The sequence below is a fragment of the Symphodus melops genome, assembly GCF_947650265.1.
Source record: "Symphodus melops genome assembly, chromosome: 9".
NCBI lineage: Eukaryota > Metazoa > Chordata > Actinopteri > Labriformes > Labridae > Symphodus > Symphodus melops.
This window is the reverse complement of record NC_136699.1, coordinates 82,501-98,138: the sequence shown is the minus strand read 5'-3', so window position 1 is coordinate 98,138 and position 15,638 is coordinate 82,501. Positions and strand designations below refer to the sequence as shown.

Here is a 15,638-nt window from a genome sequence, read left to right as displayed (position 1 = left end):
GTCTCCTGTCTCCTCTCACCTGTCTCCTGTCTCCTCTCACCTGTCTCCTATCACTTGTCTCCTGTCTCCTCTCACCTGTCTCCTCTCTCCTGTCTCCTATCACTTGTCTCCTGTCTCCTCTCACCTGTCTCCTCTCTCCTGTCTCCTATCACTTGTCTCCTGTCTCCTCTCACTTGTCTCCTGTCTCCTCTCTCCTGTCTCCTATCACTTGTCTCCTCTCACCTGTCTCCTCTCACTTGTCTCCTGTCTCTTTTCACCTGTCTCCTCTCTCCTGTCTCCTCTCACCTGTCTCCTATCACTTGTCTCCTGTCTCCTCTCACATGTCTCCTGTCTCCTCTCACCTGTCTCCTATCACTTGTCTCCTGTCTCCTCTCACCTGTCTCCTCTCTCCTGTCTCCTATCACTTGTCTCCTGTCTCCTCTCTCCTGTCTCCTATCACTTGTCTCCTGTCTCCTCTCTCCTGTCTCCTTAAATACTCAGCACTTAGCACCCCCTGGTGTTTGTAAACATGATGTGTGACATGTTGCAGATCTTCATCCTGACCTTTGACCCTTTGATATATGTATTAGAGTAGGTGAGGAGGGTCGAACATATCTAATAATGAAATCATTTAAAGCCGTTTAGTGAGCTGTGTTGGACACGCCTGCCACCAGGGGGCGCTGTGGCCTCCAGGCGGTGATGAAACGTCCCTGTATGTGCGCTGTGTGAAGATAATGATACCCAGCAGGTGGCGGCAGTGCAACAACAAAGGATGAATCCCGCCTTTAAACTCCACCGAAGAAGAAGAGAAAGTAGAGAAAGAAGAAGAAGAAGAAGGAGGAAACATGGCCGCTCACGTGGACGACGTGTTTTCCTTCTGCGTGGATCCCGTGAACGCTGCAGCTGCTGTGGAAGTCAGATTTATCGACAGTATGAAGGTAAGATAATCCAGATTCATGTGGATCAGAGGGTTAAATCAGCTGATAGGGAGGACCATCAGAGCCGGAGTCCTGCAGGAGCCGGCTCAGAAGCACCTACCTTCTCTGGTCCAAACAGATCCAGACCCTTCAGGACCAGACTCTAAAGTTAGAAGGAGGACATACTGGATGCTGCAGGTTTCCTTCATCATCACACAGGAAGAGAGCAGCTCTCTGATTGGTCCTTTAACTGAGTAAAGTCAGCTGATCCTGTTTTGTTCATTATAATCTGGATCCAATAGAAAGTCTTTTAACAGTTTCTCAGCAGCTCATCTTTTGACCTCTGACCTTTGTCCTCATCGATATCCGGTGTGTTAGTGTCTCGCCTGCTCTAACTCAGGTGTGTTCTGCAGTTATTTGTTATTCATGTTTCAGGGTAGAGGTCTGTTTGCAAAGAGGAGTTTAAAGAAGGGCGACAGCATCTTCCTGGAGCGGCCTCTGATCTCCGCTCAGTTCCTGTGGAACTCTTTGTATAAATATAAAGGTGAGTGTTTGAAGTCAGGTGAGCGTCATGTGACAAAGAGACGCTGAATGTTTAACGCTCCGTCATCGGGCGAGGAATGCATGAGTTGTTTTGTACGCCGCTTGGAGAACACCTACGTTGTGTTAATGTGAACTAACCAGGAAGTGACAACACAATATTTCCTCCCTGATCATTTGGCGCCTTCTGAAGAAGTTCGGCTCAGGAGCGACGGCGTTTTCTTTCTCCACATTCTTCCTCGTCCTGACCGGCGGGCGCAGAATGCATGTGTGGGTTGGGATCGTCAAATGTTTAGGCGGTGATAACTGAATTATTGTGACTTACACGCCGTTTTGGTTCTCAGCGTGTGACTTCTGCTTACGAGCCCTGGAGACGGCAGAGGACAATGCCAGGAGACTCAGCGGCGCCCCAGGACTCCGCCTCCCTCACCCCGAACTCTGCCGTGTTCGCCCAGAGCTTCATCAAGCCTGCCCTCAGTGCCAGGTCAGTCCTGTCTCCTCTCCAGAGTCGTTCATGATTCCGTCTGGGCGGCTGTGGCTCAGTGGGTAGAGTCATCGTCTCTCAACGGGAAGATCGAGGGTTCGATCCCCAGCTCCTGCGAGCAACATGTCCGATGTGTCCTTGGGCAAGACACTTAACCCTCTGTCAGGGTGTCGAACCCTCTGCTCCTGTGGTCGAACGCTTGGTGCGCTAATTACCCCACGAGGATAAATAGAGTTTAGAAAAGAAATAAAAAGTCTGTCTCTTCTTGATGGCGGCGTCCTCTTGTTGCTAGGCGATAAAGAGGTGTGTGTGTTTGTGTCTGTCTGTGTGTCTGTGTGTGTGTGTGTCTGTCTGTGTTTCTGTGTGTGTGTGTGTGTGTGTGTGTGTGTGTGTGTGTAGGTGATGTACTGCAGCAGCGAGTGTCGTCAGGCAGCAGCAGACCAATACCACAGAGTCCTGTGTTTGGGTCCGTCCCACCAAGACCCTGATCACCCCATCAACAAACTCCAAGAAGCCTGGAGGTGAGAGCCCACAGTTCTGTTTTATTTTGATGGAACGCCGCCTGGACTGCTTTAACGAGCTTTGTGTGTTCAGGAGCGTGCACTTCCCCCCAGAGAGCTGCAGCATCATGCTGATGGCGAGGATGGTGGCCGTGGTCAAACAGGCGAGTCTCTGAGCACTCTCTTGTGACCTTGTAAATATTTGATGTTATTTTAATGACGTGACGTGTTGCAGGCTAAAGATGGCGCCCACTGGCAGACGCTGTTCTCTCATTTCTGCAGCCGAGCGGCGAACGAGGAAGACGAGATCGTCCACAAACTGCTCGGAGAAAAGTTCAGAGTGAGAGCTCGCTGTTTCATAACGCGTCTGAACAGCTCACTGACACGCGTGTTGAATATCTAGATAGAATGTAACATGTGTAACATGTGTCTGTAATGTGTGTGTGTGTGTGTCTGTAACGTGTGTGTGTGTGTGTGTGTGTGTGTGTCTGTAACGTGTGTGTGTGTGTAACGTGTGTGTGTGTGTCTGTAATGTGTGTGTGTAACGTGTGTGTGTGCGTGTCTGTAACGTGTGTGTGTGTGTCTGTAATGTGTGTGTGTGTGTGTGTGTAACGTGTCTGTAACGTGTGTGTAACGTGTCTGTAATGTGTGTGTGTGTCTGTAACGTGTGTGTGTGTGTGTGTGTGTGTGTGTCTGTAACGTGTGTGTGTGTGTAACGTGTGTGTGTGTGTCTGTAATGTGTGTGTGTAACGTGTGTGTGTGCGTGTCTGTAACGTGTGTGTGTGTGTCTGTAATGTGTGTGTGTGTGTGTGTGTAACGTGTCTGTAACGTGTGTGTAACGTGTCTGTAATGTGTGTGTGTGTGTGTAACGTGTGTGTGTGCGTGTCTGTAACGTGTGTGTGTGTGTGTGTAACGTGTCTGTAACGTGTGTGTAACGTGTCTGTAATGTGTGTGTGTAACATGTGTGTGTGTGTGTAATGTGTCTGTAACGTGTGTGTGTAACGTGTCTGTAACGTGTGTGTGTGTGTGTGTCTGTAACGTGTGTGTGTGTCTGTAACGTGTGTGTGTGTCTGTAACGTGTGTGTGTGTCTGTAACGTGTGTGTGTGTCTGTAACGTGTGTGTGTCTGTAACGTGTGTGTGTCTGTAACGTGTGTGTGTGTGTCTGTAACGTGTGTGTGTAACGTGTCTGTAACGTGTGTGTGTGTGTGTGTGTCTGTAACGTGTGTGTGTGTCTGTAACGTGTGTGTGTGTCTGTAACGTGTGTGTGTCTGTAACGTGTGTGTGTCTGTAACGTGTGTGTGTGTCTGTAACGTGTGTGTGTGTGTGTGTGTAACGTGTGTGTGTGTGTATAAGTGTCTGTAACGTGTGTGTGTCTCTCTTTAGGGTCAGCTGGTCGTGCTGCAGAGCCTCTTTAAAGCGGCTCTTTATGACGAGCGGCTCAGTCAGGTGAGAATAGTTCATCGCTGTGTTTACTGAAACGTCAATAAATATTGAAGGCGGGGCTTGTGTGTGGTGAGGGTATAGAATAATGAAGGCGGGGCTTGTGTGTGGTGAGGGTATAGAATAATGAAGGCGGGGCTTGTGTTTGGTGAGGGTATAGAATAATGAAGGCGGGGCTTGTGTTTGGTGAGGGTATAGAATAATGAAGGCGGGGCTTGTGTGTGGTGAGGGTATAGAATAATGAAGGCGGGGCTTGTGTTTGGTGAGGGTATAGAATAATGAAGGCGTGGCTTGTGTTTGGTGAGGGTATAGAATAATGAAGGCGGGGCTTGTGTGTGGTCAGGGTATAGAATAATGAAGGCGGGGCTTGTGTTTGGTGAGGGTATAGAATAATGAAGGCGGGGCTTGTGTGTGGTGAGGGTATAGAATAATGAAGGCGGGGCTTGTGTGTGGTGAGGGTATAGAATAATGAAGGCGGGGCTTGTGTTTGGTGAGGGTATAGAATAATGAAGGCGGGGCTTGTGTGTGGTGAGGGTATAGAATAATGAAGGCGGGGCTTGTGTTTGGTGAGGGTATAGAATAATGAAGGCGGGGCTTGTGTTTGGTGAGGGTATAGAATAATGAAGGCGGGGCTTGTGTGTGGTGAGGGTATAGAATAATGAAGGCGGGGCTTGTGTTTGGTGAGGGTATAGAATAATAAAGGCGGGGCTTGTGTGTGGTGAGGGTATAGAATAATGAAGGCGGGGCTTGTGTGTGGTCAGGGTATAGAATAATGAAGGCGGGGCTTGTGTTTGGTGAGGGTATAGAATAATGAAGGCGGGGCTTGTGTGTGGTCAGGGTATAGAATAATGAAGGCGGGGCTTGTGTTTGGTGAGGGTATAGAATAATGAAGGCGGGGCTTGTGTTTGGTGAGGGTATAGAATAATGAAGGCGGGGCTTGTGTGTGGTGAGGGTATAGAATAATAAAGGCGGGGCTTGTGTTTGGTGAGGGTATAGAATAATGAAGGCGGGGCTTGTGTGTGGTGAGGGTATAGAATAATGAAGGCGGGGCTTGTGTTTGGTGAGGGTATAGAATAATGAAGGCGGGGCTTGTGTTTGGTGAGGGTATAGAATAATGAAGGCGGGGCTTGTGTTTGGTGAGGGTATAGAATAATGAAGGCGGGGCTTGTGTTTGGTGAGGGTATAGAATAATGAAGGCGGGGCTTGTGTTTGGTGAGGGTATAGAATAATGAAGGCGGGGCTTGTGTGTGGTCAGGGTATAGAATAATGAAGGCGGGGCTTGTGTTTGGTGAGGGTATAGAATAATGAAGGCGGGGCTTGTGTTTGGTGAGGGTATAGAATAATGAAGGCGGGGCTTGTGTGTGGTCAGGGTATAGAATAATGAAGGCGGGGCTTGTGTTGCAGTGGTTCATTCCTGACGGTTTCCGCTCTCTGTTCGCTCTCGTGGGAACAAACGGTCAGGGCATCGGTACGAGGTGAGTGCTCCTCCTTCACTGAGTTTACCTTCTGCTCTGGTTCTCCACTTCCTCTGCACTGTGATTGGTCCTTTTCTTCTTCCTCAGCTCCTTGAGTCAGTGGGTTCACGCCTGTGATGCACTGGAGCTTCCCACCCAGCAGAGGGAGCAGTTAGACTCTTTCATCGACCAGCTGTACAAGGACATCGAGAAAGGTTGTTATTATTGGGCTGTGATTGGTGGGCAGTATGGATACATGGCGTGCAGCTACAGCATCATGTCTCTTCTCTCTGCAGAAACCGGAGACTTCCTGAACTGTGAGGGTTCTGGACTCTTTCTACTTCAGAGCTCATGTAAGTGAACCTGATGACCACTCCAAACGAGTGCTCTGTTTTTCATATGCTCCATCCGTCTTTATCGTGCGTCGTCTTTGACCTCCAGGTAACCACAGCTGTATACCCAATGCGGAGGCATCCTTCCCCGACAACAACTTCCTGCTCCAGCTTGGTGCCCTCCGTGACATCAGCGCAGGAGAGGTCAGCTGACTCGTCTGGGTTATAAGTGATGAGACGTGTGTGTGCGTTAGCCTGTCAGACTGTGTTAGGAGGCGGAGACTGTGAGGATGGGAGGGGTTTGTGGAGCTGCCGAAGACATAGAGAAGCCTGTGTCTGCACGGCTGCTTGACCTGTTTGTTCTCTTCCACCTTCAGGAGATCTGTATCAGTTATCTGGACTGCTGTCAGCGAGACCGAAGCCGCCACAGCCGCCACAAAATCCTGAGGTACTGACATCCCTGACCCCTGAGAGGACTCACCTGCTGCCCTCTAGAGTCCACACTGTGGAGCCCGTGGTCAATCGCAGCAGCCGTGTCGTATCCTGAGAAAGCTCGACTTTGAACCTTAGCGGCCGAGATTAACATTTTTATTTCTGCACCAATAAGCTCTCTCAGATTTAAATCTTCTTCTGCGTTATAAGATACATTTCTTAACGCCTTGAAAAAGACATTATTTTGATTTATATCTCATAGAATGGAGTTTAAAACAGATGTTTTCATATGTCATGTTTCCTTCTCAGGGAGAACTACCTGTTCGTCTGCTCGTGTCCGAAGTGTGCAGCGCAGATGAACGAGCTGGATGTGACGTCAGATGAGGAAGAGGAAGAAGAAGGCGAGGCAGAAGGTGAAACAGAGGGCGATGAGATGGAGGACGAGATGACGGATGTCTGATGAAAGACGCGTTCACTCTCGTATCCTGTTCCTGCTACAGCATTCTGACACTCTCCACTCCTGCGTGTCCTGTGTCAGAGATCAGTGGTGACGTGAGCGGTCAGATGTGGGATCAAACGAGGCTGTGTGGTGACAGTGATGGTCTTTCATTCTTCTCACGCCGCTTCAGCTCAGGGGACTCTGATCGTGGTCACATTCAGTGACGCACTGGGACGTCTTGTTACCCCCTGAGAACATGTATGAAAGGGCTAACGTTTCCACACGTTCATTCAATATGAATAAAAACATTTAAACTACACGTTTCATTTCTTGGCCACTTGGGGGCAGCATTGACATTTGATCTGAAACTTTGAAATGTATTCAGACCAGAGAGGGTCAAGCTCAGAGGTTGTGAACTTTGCTGGTCATGGGACTCCAACCTGAACCAGGCCCCTTAGTGAACTGCTCAGACCCGAACCAGGCCCCTTACTGAACTGCTCAGACCTGAACCAGGCCCCTTACTGAACTGCTCAGACCTGAACCAGGCCCCTTAGTGAACTGCTCAGACCCGAACCAGGCCCCTTACTGAACTGCTCAGACCTGAACCAGGCCCCTTACTGAACTGCTCAGACCTGAACCAGGCCCCTTAGTGAACTGCTCAGAGCCGAATCAGGCCCCTTAGTGAACTGCTCAGACCAGGTCCAGGTCCCTTGGTACCTGTCTTTTCTAAATTTGTTTTCATGAAAGGTTAGAGCGATTATTTTCCCCCTAAGCACAGCTTGAAGTACCGAGGCACAGACAGCGACTCCTCACCATAATCATTTAGTTGAAGATATGTTTAGTTTAAAACATTTGAGTTCAGTTGCCAAAGCAGAGATCTTGGTTTATTATTAAGATATATATATATATATATATATGTCTACAAAGTGTAAAGTTGTGGCTGACTGAAAAAGTATTTAGCTCGTCACCGATTGTCAAACTCGGCCATTTAAATCACATTGTAGGATTAAAGAATTAATTTGTTAGTTATGGTGGGGAAAAAAGTATTTTAGTAAACAAGTATTTGGTCATCTGAGCAAGATCTCTGGCTCTCACAGACCTGTAACCTCTTTAAGAAGCTCTTCTGTCCTCCATTCATTATTTGTATTAATTTGATTAAAGACACCTGTGCACAGCCTCAAACAGTCTGACTCCACCATGGCCAAGACCAAAGAGCTGTCAAAGGACTCCAGGAACATTATTGTACACCTGCATCAGGCTGGGAAGAGTGAATCTACAATAGGCAAGCAGCTCGGTGCGGGAGCAATTATTTAAAAAGGAAGACGTACAAGACCATTAATCGCCCCTTGATCTGGGGCTCCATGCAAGATCACATGCCGTGGGGTCAAAATGATCATGAGCAAAAATCATAGAACTACATGGGGGGACCTGTTGAAGGACCTCTAGAGAGCTGGGACCAAAGTAACAAAGGTTACCATCAGTAACACACACCGACAGGGAATCAAATCCTACAGTGCCAGGCGTGTTCCCCTGCTTAAGTACATGTCCAGGCCCGTCTGAAGTTTGCCAGAGAGCATATGGATGATCCAGAAGAGGATTGGGAGAATGTCATGTGGTCAGATGAAACCAAGATAGAACTTGAAGGAGTGATGGGTATAGTCCCAACTGGAAGAGACTGAGGTAGATTGGTCTCTGGTCTAAGATTAGTTTCTGGTAGTAGATCAGTTTATGGTAGTAGATCAGTCTCCTGTAGTAGATCAGTTCATGGTAGTAGATCAGTTTATGGTAGTAGATCAGTCTCCTGTAGTAGATCAGTCTCTGGTAGTAGATCAGTTCATGGTAGTAGATCAGTTTATGGTAGTAGATCAGTTTATGGTAGTAGATCAGTCTCCTGTAGTAGATCAGTCTCTGGTAGTAGATCAGTTCATGGTAGTAGATCAGTTTATGGTAGTAGATCAGTTTATGGTAGTAGATCAGTCTCCTGTAGTAGATCAGTCTCTGGTAGTAGATCAGTTCATGGTAGTAATCGGTCTCTGGTAGTAGATCAGTTTATGGTAGTAGATCAGTTTATGGTAGTAGATCAGTTTATGGTAGTAGATCAGTTCATGGTAGTAGATCAGTTTATGGTAGTAGATCAGTTTATGGTAGTAGATCAGTTTATGGTAGTAGATCGGTTTATGGTAGTAGATCAGTTTATGGTAGTAGATCGGTTTATGGTATTAGATCAGTTTATGGTAGTAGATCGGTCTCTGGTAGTAGATCAGTTTATGGTAGTAGATCAGTTCATGGTAGTAGATCAGTTTATGGTAGTAGATCAGTTTATGGTAGTAGATCGGTTTATGGTAGTAGATCAGTTTATGGTAGTAGATCGGTCTCTGGTAGTAGATCAGTTTATGGTAGTAGATCGGTCTCTGGTAGTAGATCAGTTTATGGTAGTAGATCGGTCTCTGGTAGTAGATCGGTCTCTGGTAGTAGATCAGTTTATGGTAGTAGATCGGTCTCTGGTAGTAGATCAGTTTATGGTAGTAGATCGGTCTCTGGTAGTAGATCAGTTTATGGTAGTAGATCGGTCTCTGGTAGTAGATCAGTTTATGGTAGTAGATCGGTCTCTGGTAGTAGATCGGTCTCTGGTAGTAGATCGGTCTCTGGTAGTAGATCGGTCTCTGGTAGTAGATCAGTTTATGGTAGTAGATCGGTCTCTGGTAGTAGATCGGTCTCTGGTAGTAGATCGGTTTATGGTAGTAGATCGGTCTCTGGTAGTAGATCAGTTTATGGTAGTAGATCAGTTTATGGTAGTAGATCGGTCTCTGGTAGTAGATCAGTCTTTAGTAGTAGATCGGTCTCTGGTAGTAGATCGGTCTTTAGTAGTAGATCGGTCTCTGGTAGTAGATCAGTTCATGGTAGTAGATCGGTCTCTGGTAGTAGATCAGTTCATGGTAGTAATCGGTCTCTGGTAGTAGATCGGTCTCTGGTAGTAGATCAGTTTATGGTAGTAGATCGGTCTCTGGTAGTAGATCAGTCTTTAGTAGTAGATCGGTCTCTGGTAGTAGATCAGTTTATGGTAGTAGATCGGTCTCTGGTAGTAGATCAGTTTATGGTAGTAGATCGGTCTCTGGTAGTAGATCAGTTTATGGTAGTAGATCGGTCTCTGGTAGTAGATCAGTTTATGGTAGCAGATTGGTCTCACATATGAATGTTGTTGTATTTGGCGCTCTGTGAGTCCATCCACGTCTAGTTTGTGTCATTAAGTTAAAGTTTCTGATTATTTCCCCTTCCTGTCGTTATTGTTGATTCCATGGTTACTCCCTGGTAATCTTTAGTGTTGTTCTAAATCTGTATTCCATGTTATTTACTTAATAACTTTCCAAGCAGCATCAGGATCTGAGTCTGTCTGCAGACTCTCCTTCTGATTCGTCCTGTCAGGTGAAAGGTCGACAGTGTTGTTATGGCTGCTGGTGTGAACGCTGTGTAACTATTGGATGCTCTAAGTGGGAAAACTTTGGTTCCTCAGACTCAAACAAACAGACTGTGGTTCAAAATGGGCCCCCCATATGGAAACAATCTGCAGCCTACATTAGAGCTGTTCCGTCTGGTTAACACGACGGATACCACTGCTGCCTTGGAGGGCTGCTCCAGAGCTGCAGTGATGGACGACTGCTTCATGTGAAATCAGCCGGCCTGACGAGAGTTATTGCATTTTACCTCAGCAAGCATAAAAGTGAACTCAGAACAAAAACATGGCTGCTGAGTAATCTGCTACTGCTTTCCATCACAGTTGGAGTCATCTCCCGAAACAGTCAACACAACCTATGTCGTCATCAGGGATCCTTTAGAAACACTGTGGGCTGCTGTCAATGCATCCTGAGGGAGAGATGCTGAACCGTGATCAGGGATGAGAGCAGCACATGAACAACAGAAAGGTGAAAACAGTGACAGCATGTTCATGATAAAAAGATATTCTTGGTTCTTGAGATGGTTCGTGAAGATATTTCTCCGTTTTGTAGCTTTGCTCTGAGGAAAAATAAATGTTGATTATGATGCACAGGAGAGGAAGTCTTAGTCTTGTGTTTATGATGTCTGGTTAATCAACACTGTTATAAGCTCTGCAATGTTACCGACATTTCAACTGTTACTTTTTTTGATGCATGTTTTTACGAGCTCTTGATTATTGTTTTGATGCATATTTTTTCTTTCTACACTTTTTAATTTTTTTGCGCTGTGATTTTCTTCTGCTATCCTCCGCCTGCAAGATGAATAAAGGATTATCTTATCTTATGACTGAGCTGATTAGCTTTTGTGTAATTATCTTATTTCCAAACAAAAAGAGAGGTTTGTGTTTGACCTCAGCTTCAGGCAATGGTCCACAAACACCATCATCATTAATCAGGACTTTATAACCACTAGAGCAGGAGTAGCCAACCCTGGTCCTCGAGGGCTACTATCCTGCATGTTTTAGATGCCTCCCTCTTCCAACACACCTGATTCAATACACCTGAGATAATCATTTGAATCAGGTGTGTTGGAAGAGGGAGGCATCTAAAACATGCAGGATAGTAGCCCTCGAGGACCAGGGTTGGCTACTCCTGCTCTACAGGATATCAGACGGACTGAGAGATGACCAGGTGAGCAAAGACTGTCCACAAGGATTTCTCCTGAAACTATCTAGAAATGTGCAGGAGTGTTTTTGCTCAATACAAGGATCTGTTGTGTCCTCCTTCTTCTCAAACCTTTTGTGTACTGGATCCTCACTGAAAGACCAACTCTGAATCATTTCAGTTTTCATGATTGAAACAGAAAAAGGACAAAGATTTGATGGAGATATGAGGAAGCTGGCTCTGGATATATTGAGCAGATTAACACTTTAATGTCTGAATTCTTGTATTGAAATCTTTGTAATTAAATGGAGGATTGTTGGTTTCTTGCTTCCTGCACTGCTGGTTGGCTTGTTCTTTTCTTTCCCTCCACCAGCGCTGGTTTGATTTTATTTTCTCAAACCTCCAAATGTGGCGCTCTAACAGTTCAAATGAGTCCATTGTGCTTTGTACGTGAAGGGGCTCGACTGCCTGGATGAAGCCTTCCTCTAAGGTCATGCCAGACATTCCCACTGACCCAACACGGTCTGACTCATGTGCTGCAAATGAGGCTATTCAGTCGATTCCTCCCTATCTCTCTCTCAAATCTCATAGGGCGATCAACACATCCTTACTGGATGAGGCTGATGCTTTCTTTTGGCTTTGGCATTTCAAAGTTCGGGGTGTGAAAAAAACCCAACAGTATCCAATAATGTGCAGCTTATTCTCGCTGGTCAGAATCATCAGCATGTTGCAGAGAAGTCTGGCTGGATAAGACACTTTCGTATCAAGAGCTGCTGTCACTTCCTGTGTGAGGCGGCGTGATGGACTGCTCATCATGTAAAAGGTCGCATTCATCGTCTTGTACAAAGGGACACAAATAAGATAATTCTGACACTAAAAAAAGAGTTCTTACACAAAAATGTCGACCTTCTAAAGAGTTTGTTCGTTTACAGACTCAGTACTAATCAGGACTTACTGAGGCGCGGCGTGGAAGCGAGCATTTGGCTCATCCGTTATAGAAGCTCTGGGTGATTTGCTTGCGGCCTTTAGCTCATCTCTCTCTGTGAGACAAATCCTTACTTTTACCCCCCACACACGTCCTCTGTCCTGTCCAATCAAAGCCAAAAATAAAAAAGAGGACGAAATGTGATGTGGCTCAGCTGGTCTTTCCAATAAAGGTCAAAGGTCAGAATATGATCTTAAACAGACTTAAAGAGAGGTTCAGTCATGAGTCATCCATGTTGAAGGTAAAATTATTTCAACAGTTAGGAAGAGAAGCTGCAGGTTTAGTCAATAATCCTTTAACCCCCTACACATTCAATATAGCCGCTGGTTTGTGGCCCCCGAGAGAATTCTTCCCCCCATCAGTCTCTAAAGACCCCACCAACCCCCCGGAGGCTCCTGAAGTGACCCTTTCAAGATTAATGGTCTACATATAAGATTTCGTGTGAAAGTGATCCCCCTCCCCTCATCAGCATATCCCCTCAGGAAACCAGAGAGGAATGGCTAATACTCTGCAGTTATTTGAGTTCCCCCTGTTTCCATTGATTACACATAAAGACACCTCATGGGAGGTTGTCTTCATTATTCTGTCAGGAGGAGAAACTCATAATATCTGACCCATCTGTTACATGTTATTCACATAAAAAAACTCCATATTCAAAGTTGGGCCTTATTCATTGGTGTGTTTGCGTGTTCTTTTAGTCGAGGTAAATAAATCCATTTACTGCATGTGGCTGCAGGCAGCTCGTCTGTATAATAATATCACCTCAGGACTCGAGTCTCTTAAACATCCTGCAAAGAATAAACACAGGAGGAGAGTACGAATGCTAATGTTACTGTTCCCTAACTGAGTACTCAGCAACTCCTCCACATGAAGCTTCAGTGTTTAGTATCATTAACTCCTCCACATGAAGCTTCAGTGTTTAGTATCATTAACTCCTCCACATGAAGCTTCAGTGTTTAGTATCATTAACTCCTCCACATGAAGCTTCAGTGTTTAGTATCATTAACTCCTCCACATGAAGCTTCAGTGTTTAGTATCATTAACTCCTCCACATGAAGCTTCAGTGTTTAGTATCATTAACTCCTCCATGAAGCTTCAGTGTTTAGTATCATTAACTCCTCCACATGAAGCTTCAGTGTTTAGTATCATTAACTCCTCCATGAAGCTTCAGTGTTTAGTATCATTACCTCCTCCATGAAGCTTCAGTGTTTAGTATCATTAACTCCTCCATGAAGCTTCAGTGTTTAGCATCATTAACTCCTCCACATGAAGCTTCAGTGTTTAGTATCATTAACTCCTCCATGAAGCTTCAGTGTTTAGTATCATTAACTCCTCCACATGAAGCTTCAGTGTTTAGCATCATTAACTCCTCCACATGAAGCTTCAGTGTTTAGTATCATTAACTCCTCCATGAAGCTTCAGTGTTTAGTATCATTAACTCCTCCATGAAGCTTCAGTGTTTAGCATCATTAACTCCTCCATGAAGCTTCAGTGTTTAGTATCATTAACTCCTCCAGATGAAGCTTCAGTGTTTAGCATCATTAAGTCCTCCACATGAAGCTTCAGTGTTTAGTATCATTAACTCCTCCACATGAAGCTACAGTGTTTAGTATCATTAACTCCTCCACATGAAGCTTCAGTGTTTAGTATCATTAACTCCTCCATGAAGCTTCAGTGTTTAGTATCATTACCTCCTCCATGAAGCTTCAGTGTTTAGTATCATTAACTCCTCCATGAAGCTTCAGTGTTTAGCATCATTAACTCCTCCACATGAAGCTTCAGTGTTTAGTATCATTAACTCCTCCATGAAGCTTCAGTGTTTAGTATCATTAACTCCTCCATGAAGCTTCAGTGTTTAGTATCATTACCTCCTCCATGAAGCTTCAGTGTTTAGTATCATTAACTCCTCCATGAAGCTTCAGTGTTTAGCATCATTAACTCCTCCACATGAAGCTTCAGTGTTTAGTATCATTAACTCCTCCATGAAGCTTCAGTGTTTAGTATCATTAACTCCTCCACATGAAGCTTCAGTGTTTAGTATCATTAACTCCTCCACATGAAGCTTCAGTGTTTAGTATCATTAACTCCCCCACATGAAGCTTCAGTGTTTAGCATCATTAACTCCTCCACATGAAGCTTCAGTGTTTAGTATCATTAACTCCCCCACATGAAGCTTCAGTGTTTAGTATCATGAGCTGTCAGCAGGGACAGAAATTCAAACAGAGGCTGGAAATGTAATTAAATCCCAAAAGTCTGTCAAACAAATCCCAGAACCTGGAACAAAACTCTGCTGTGTGTCCTGCATGTTAAGATAAACCTTGTTTAATGTGACCCATTTTTGATTTCATTTAAAAGAAATATATTTATTTCAATTTAAGAATCGATTCAGAATCAGTCCTGGTCTGATCAAGACCTGGCCTGATCCAGTCCTGGTCATAGGACTGGATTCAGAGGGCGCAGATCTGCTCCTTGAGTTTTCTGAACCCGAATAAACATGCCAGTTTAATTTTACTGCCGTCTTGTACTAAGTGAAAAATGGACCTCTTCCTTCCTATAATCCATAATATGAACACTAAGAAGGGTTTCAGGTTCACTGGAGTCTTCACTGTGTTTTGCTTCTTGGACTTGTGAAACTTTGTGAAAGTCTTCTTAGCTCTTGAAGAGCCTTGGTAGAAATATCTTCGCTCGACGTTTCAGATGATGGTCCATTGTATTGTGGATTTGAAACACTGTGGTTTTTGTTCAGTTGTAAATGGATGACTTCAGGATTGTAGAGCCAGTTGAGGACAACAAAGGCCTCTCTCATGATGCTGGTGTCTGTTTCAACAGTCTTGGGACACCAGAAGGAAACCCATCAGACCTTCAAAGACCTGGCACAGCAGGAAGTGTTGGCACACTGCTCAGTTTGGACAACTTGCATCCCACACAACACATCTGGAGCTAACATTAAAACACAGCTTCACTCCATCAGTGTACAAGCAGGGACTGCGACCAGGCCTTCCTCAAACACCTGTGGCTCCTCCATGTTTGGTTCTGACTCTGATCCAGATAAACGGAACTTAGAAACTTAACAAGCTCCTTCATGTTTGGTTCTGACTCTGGGGACAGAAAGCAGACCTGTTCCAGGACCCAGTCTGGACGGTTCGTAGTTAATCAGGAGGTCATTTTGGCACTAAACCATTAAGTGCTTTATAAACCAGCAGCCGTATTTATTCTCTAACAAACTGAGAGGAAGAACTGGAGTGAAGTGAACCACGTCTCTGGTCTTGCTGAGGACTCAAGCAGCAGCAGCATTCTGGTCGAGGTAAATGTATGAGAACAACATAAACTGTTAAAAGTGCAGCTCTATTTTTATATCCACAAACTCTCTCTCTCTCTCTCTCTCTGTCTCTCTGTCTCTCTCTCTCTCTCTCTCTCTCTGTCTCTCTCTCTCTCTCTCTCTCTCTGTCTCTCTCTCTCTCTCTCTCTCTCTCTGTCTCTCTCTCTCTCTGTCTCTCTGTCTCTCTCTGTCTCTCTGTCTCTCTCTCTCTCTCTCTCTGT

At 45.3% G+C, this 15,638-nt stretch overlaps 1 protein-coding gene across 1 annotated transcript; it reads left to right on the top strand.

The window, feature by feature from the left end:
- Window positions 1-741: 741 nt before the first annotated feature.
- smyd5 (SMYD family member 5) lies at window positions 742-6,837 on the top strand. Its single transcript, XM_079352997.1, has 13 exons — window positions 742-917; window positions 1,332-1,440; window positions 1,781-1,920; window positions 2,320-2,441; window positions 2,515-2,584; window positions 2,656-2,760; window positions 3,805-3,867; window positions 5,266-5,336; window positions 5,424-5,530; window positions 5,612-5,668; window positions 5,757-5,851; window positions 6,025-6,095; window positions 6,389-6,837. The coding sequence occupies exons 1-13, from the start codon at window positions 825-827 to the stop codon at window positions 6,537-6,539; spliced, it is 1,254 nt and encodes a 417-aa protein (XP_079209123.1). The 5' UTR covers window positions 742-824; the 3' UTR covers window positions 6,540-6,837.
- Window positions 6,838-15,638: the final 8,801 nt, after the last annotated feature.

Excerpts from the sequence above, each read along its gene's own strand:
- smyd5 (XM_079352997.1), top strand. The coding sequence starts at position 825 with ATGGCCGCTCACGTGGACGACGTGTTTTCCTTCTGCGTGGATCCCGTG. Across the intron at positions 1,921-2,319 it reads AAGCCTGCCCTCAGTGCCAG|GTGATGTACTGCAGCAGCGA; the intron begins GTCAGTCCTGTC and ends GTGTGTGTGTAG. Across the intron at positions 2,761-3,804 it reads TGCTCGGAGAAAAGTTCAGA|GGTCAGCTGGTCGTGCTGCA; the intron begins GTGAGAGCTCGC and ends GTCTCTCTTTAG.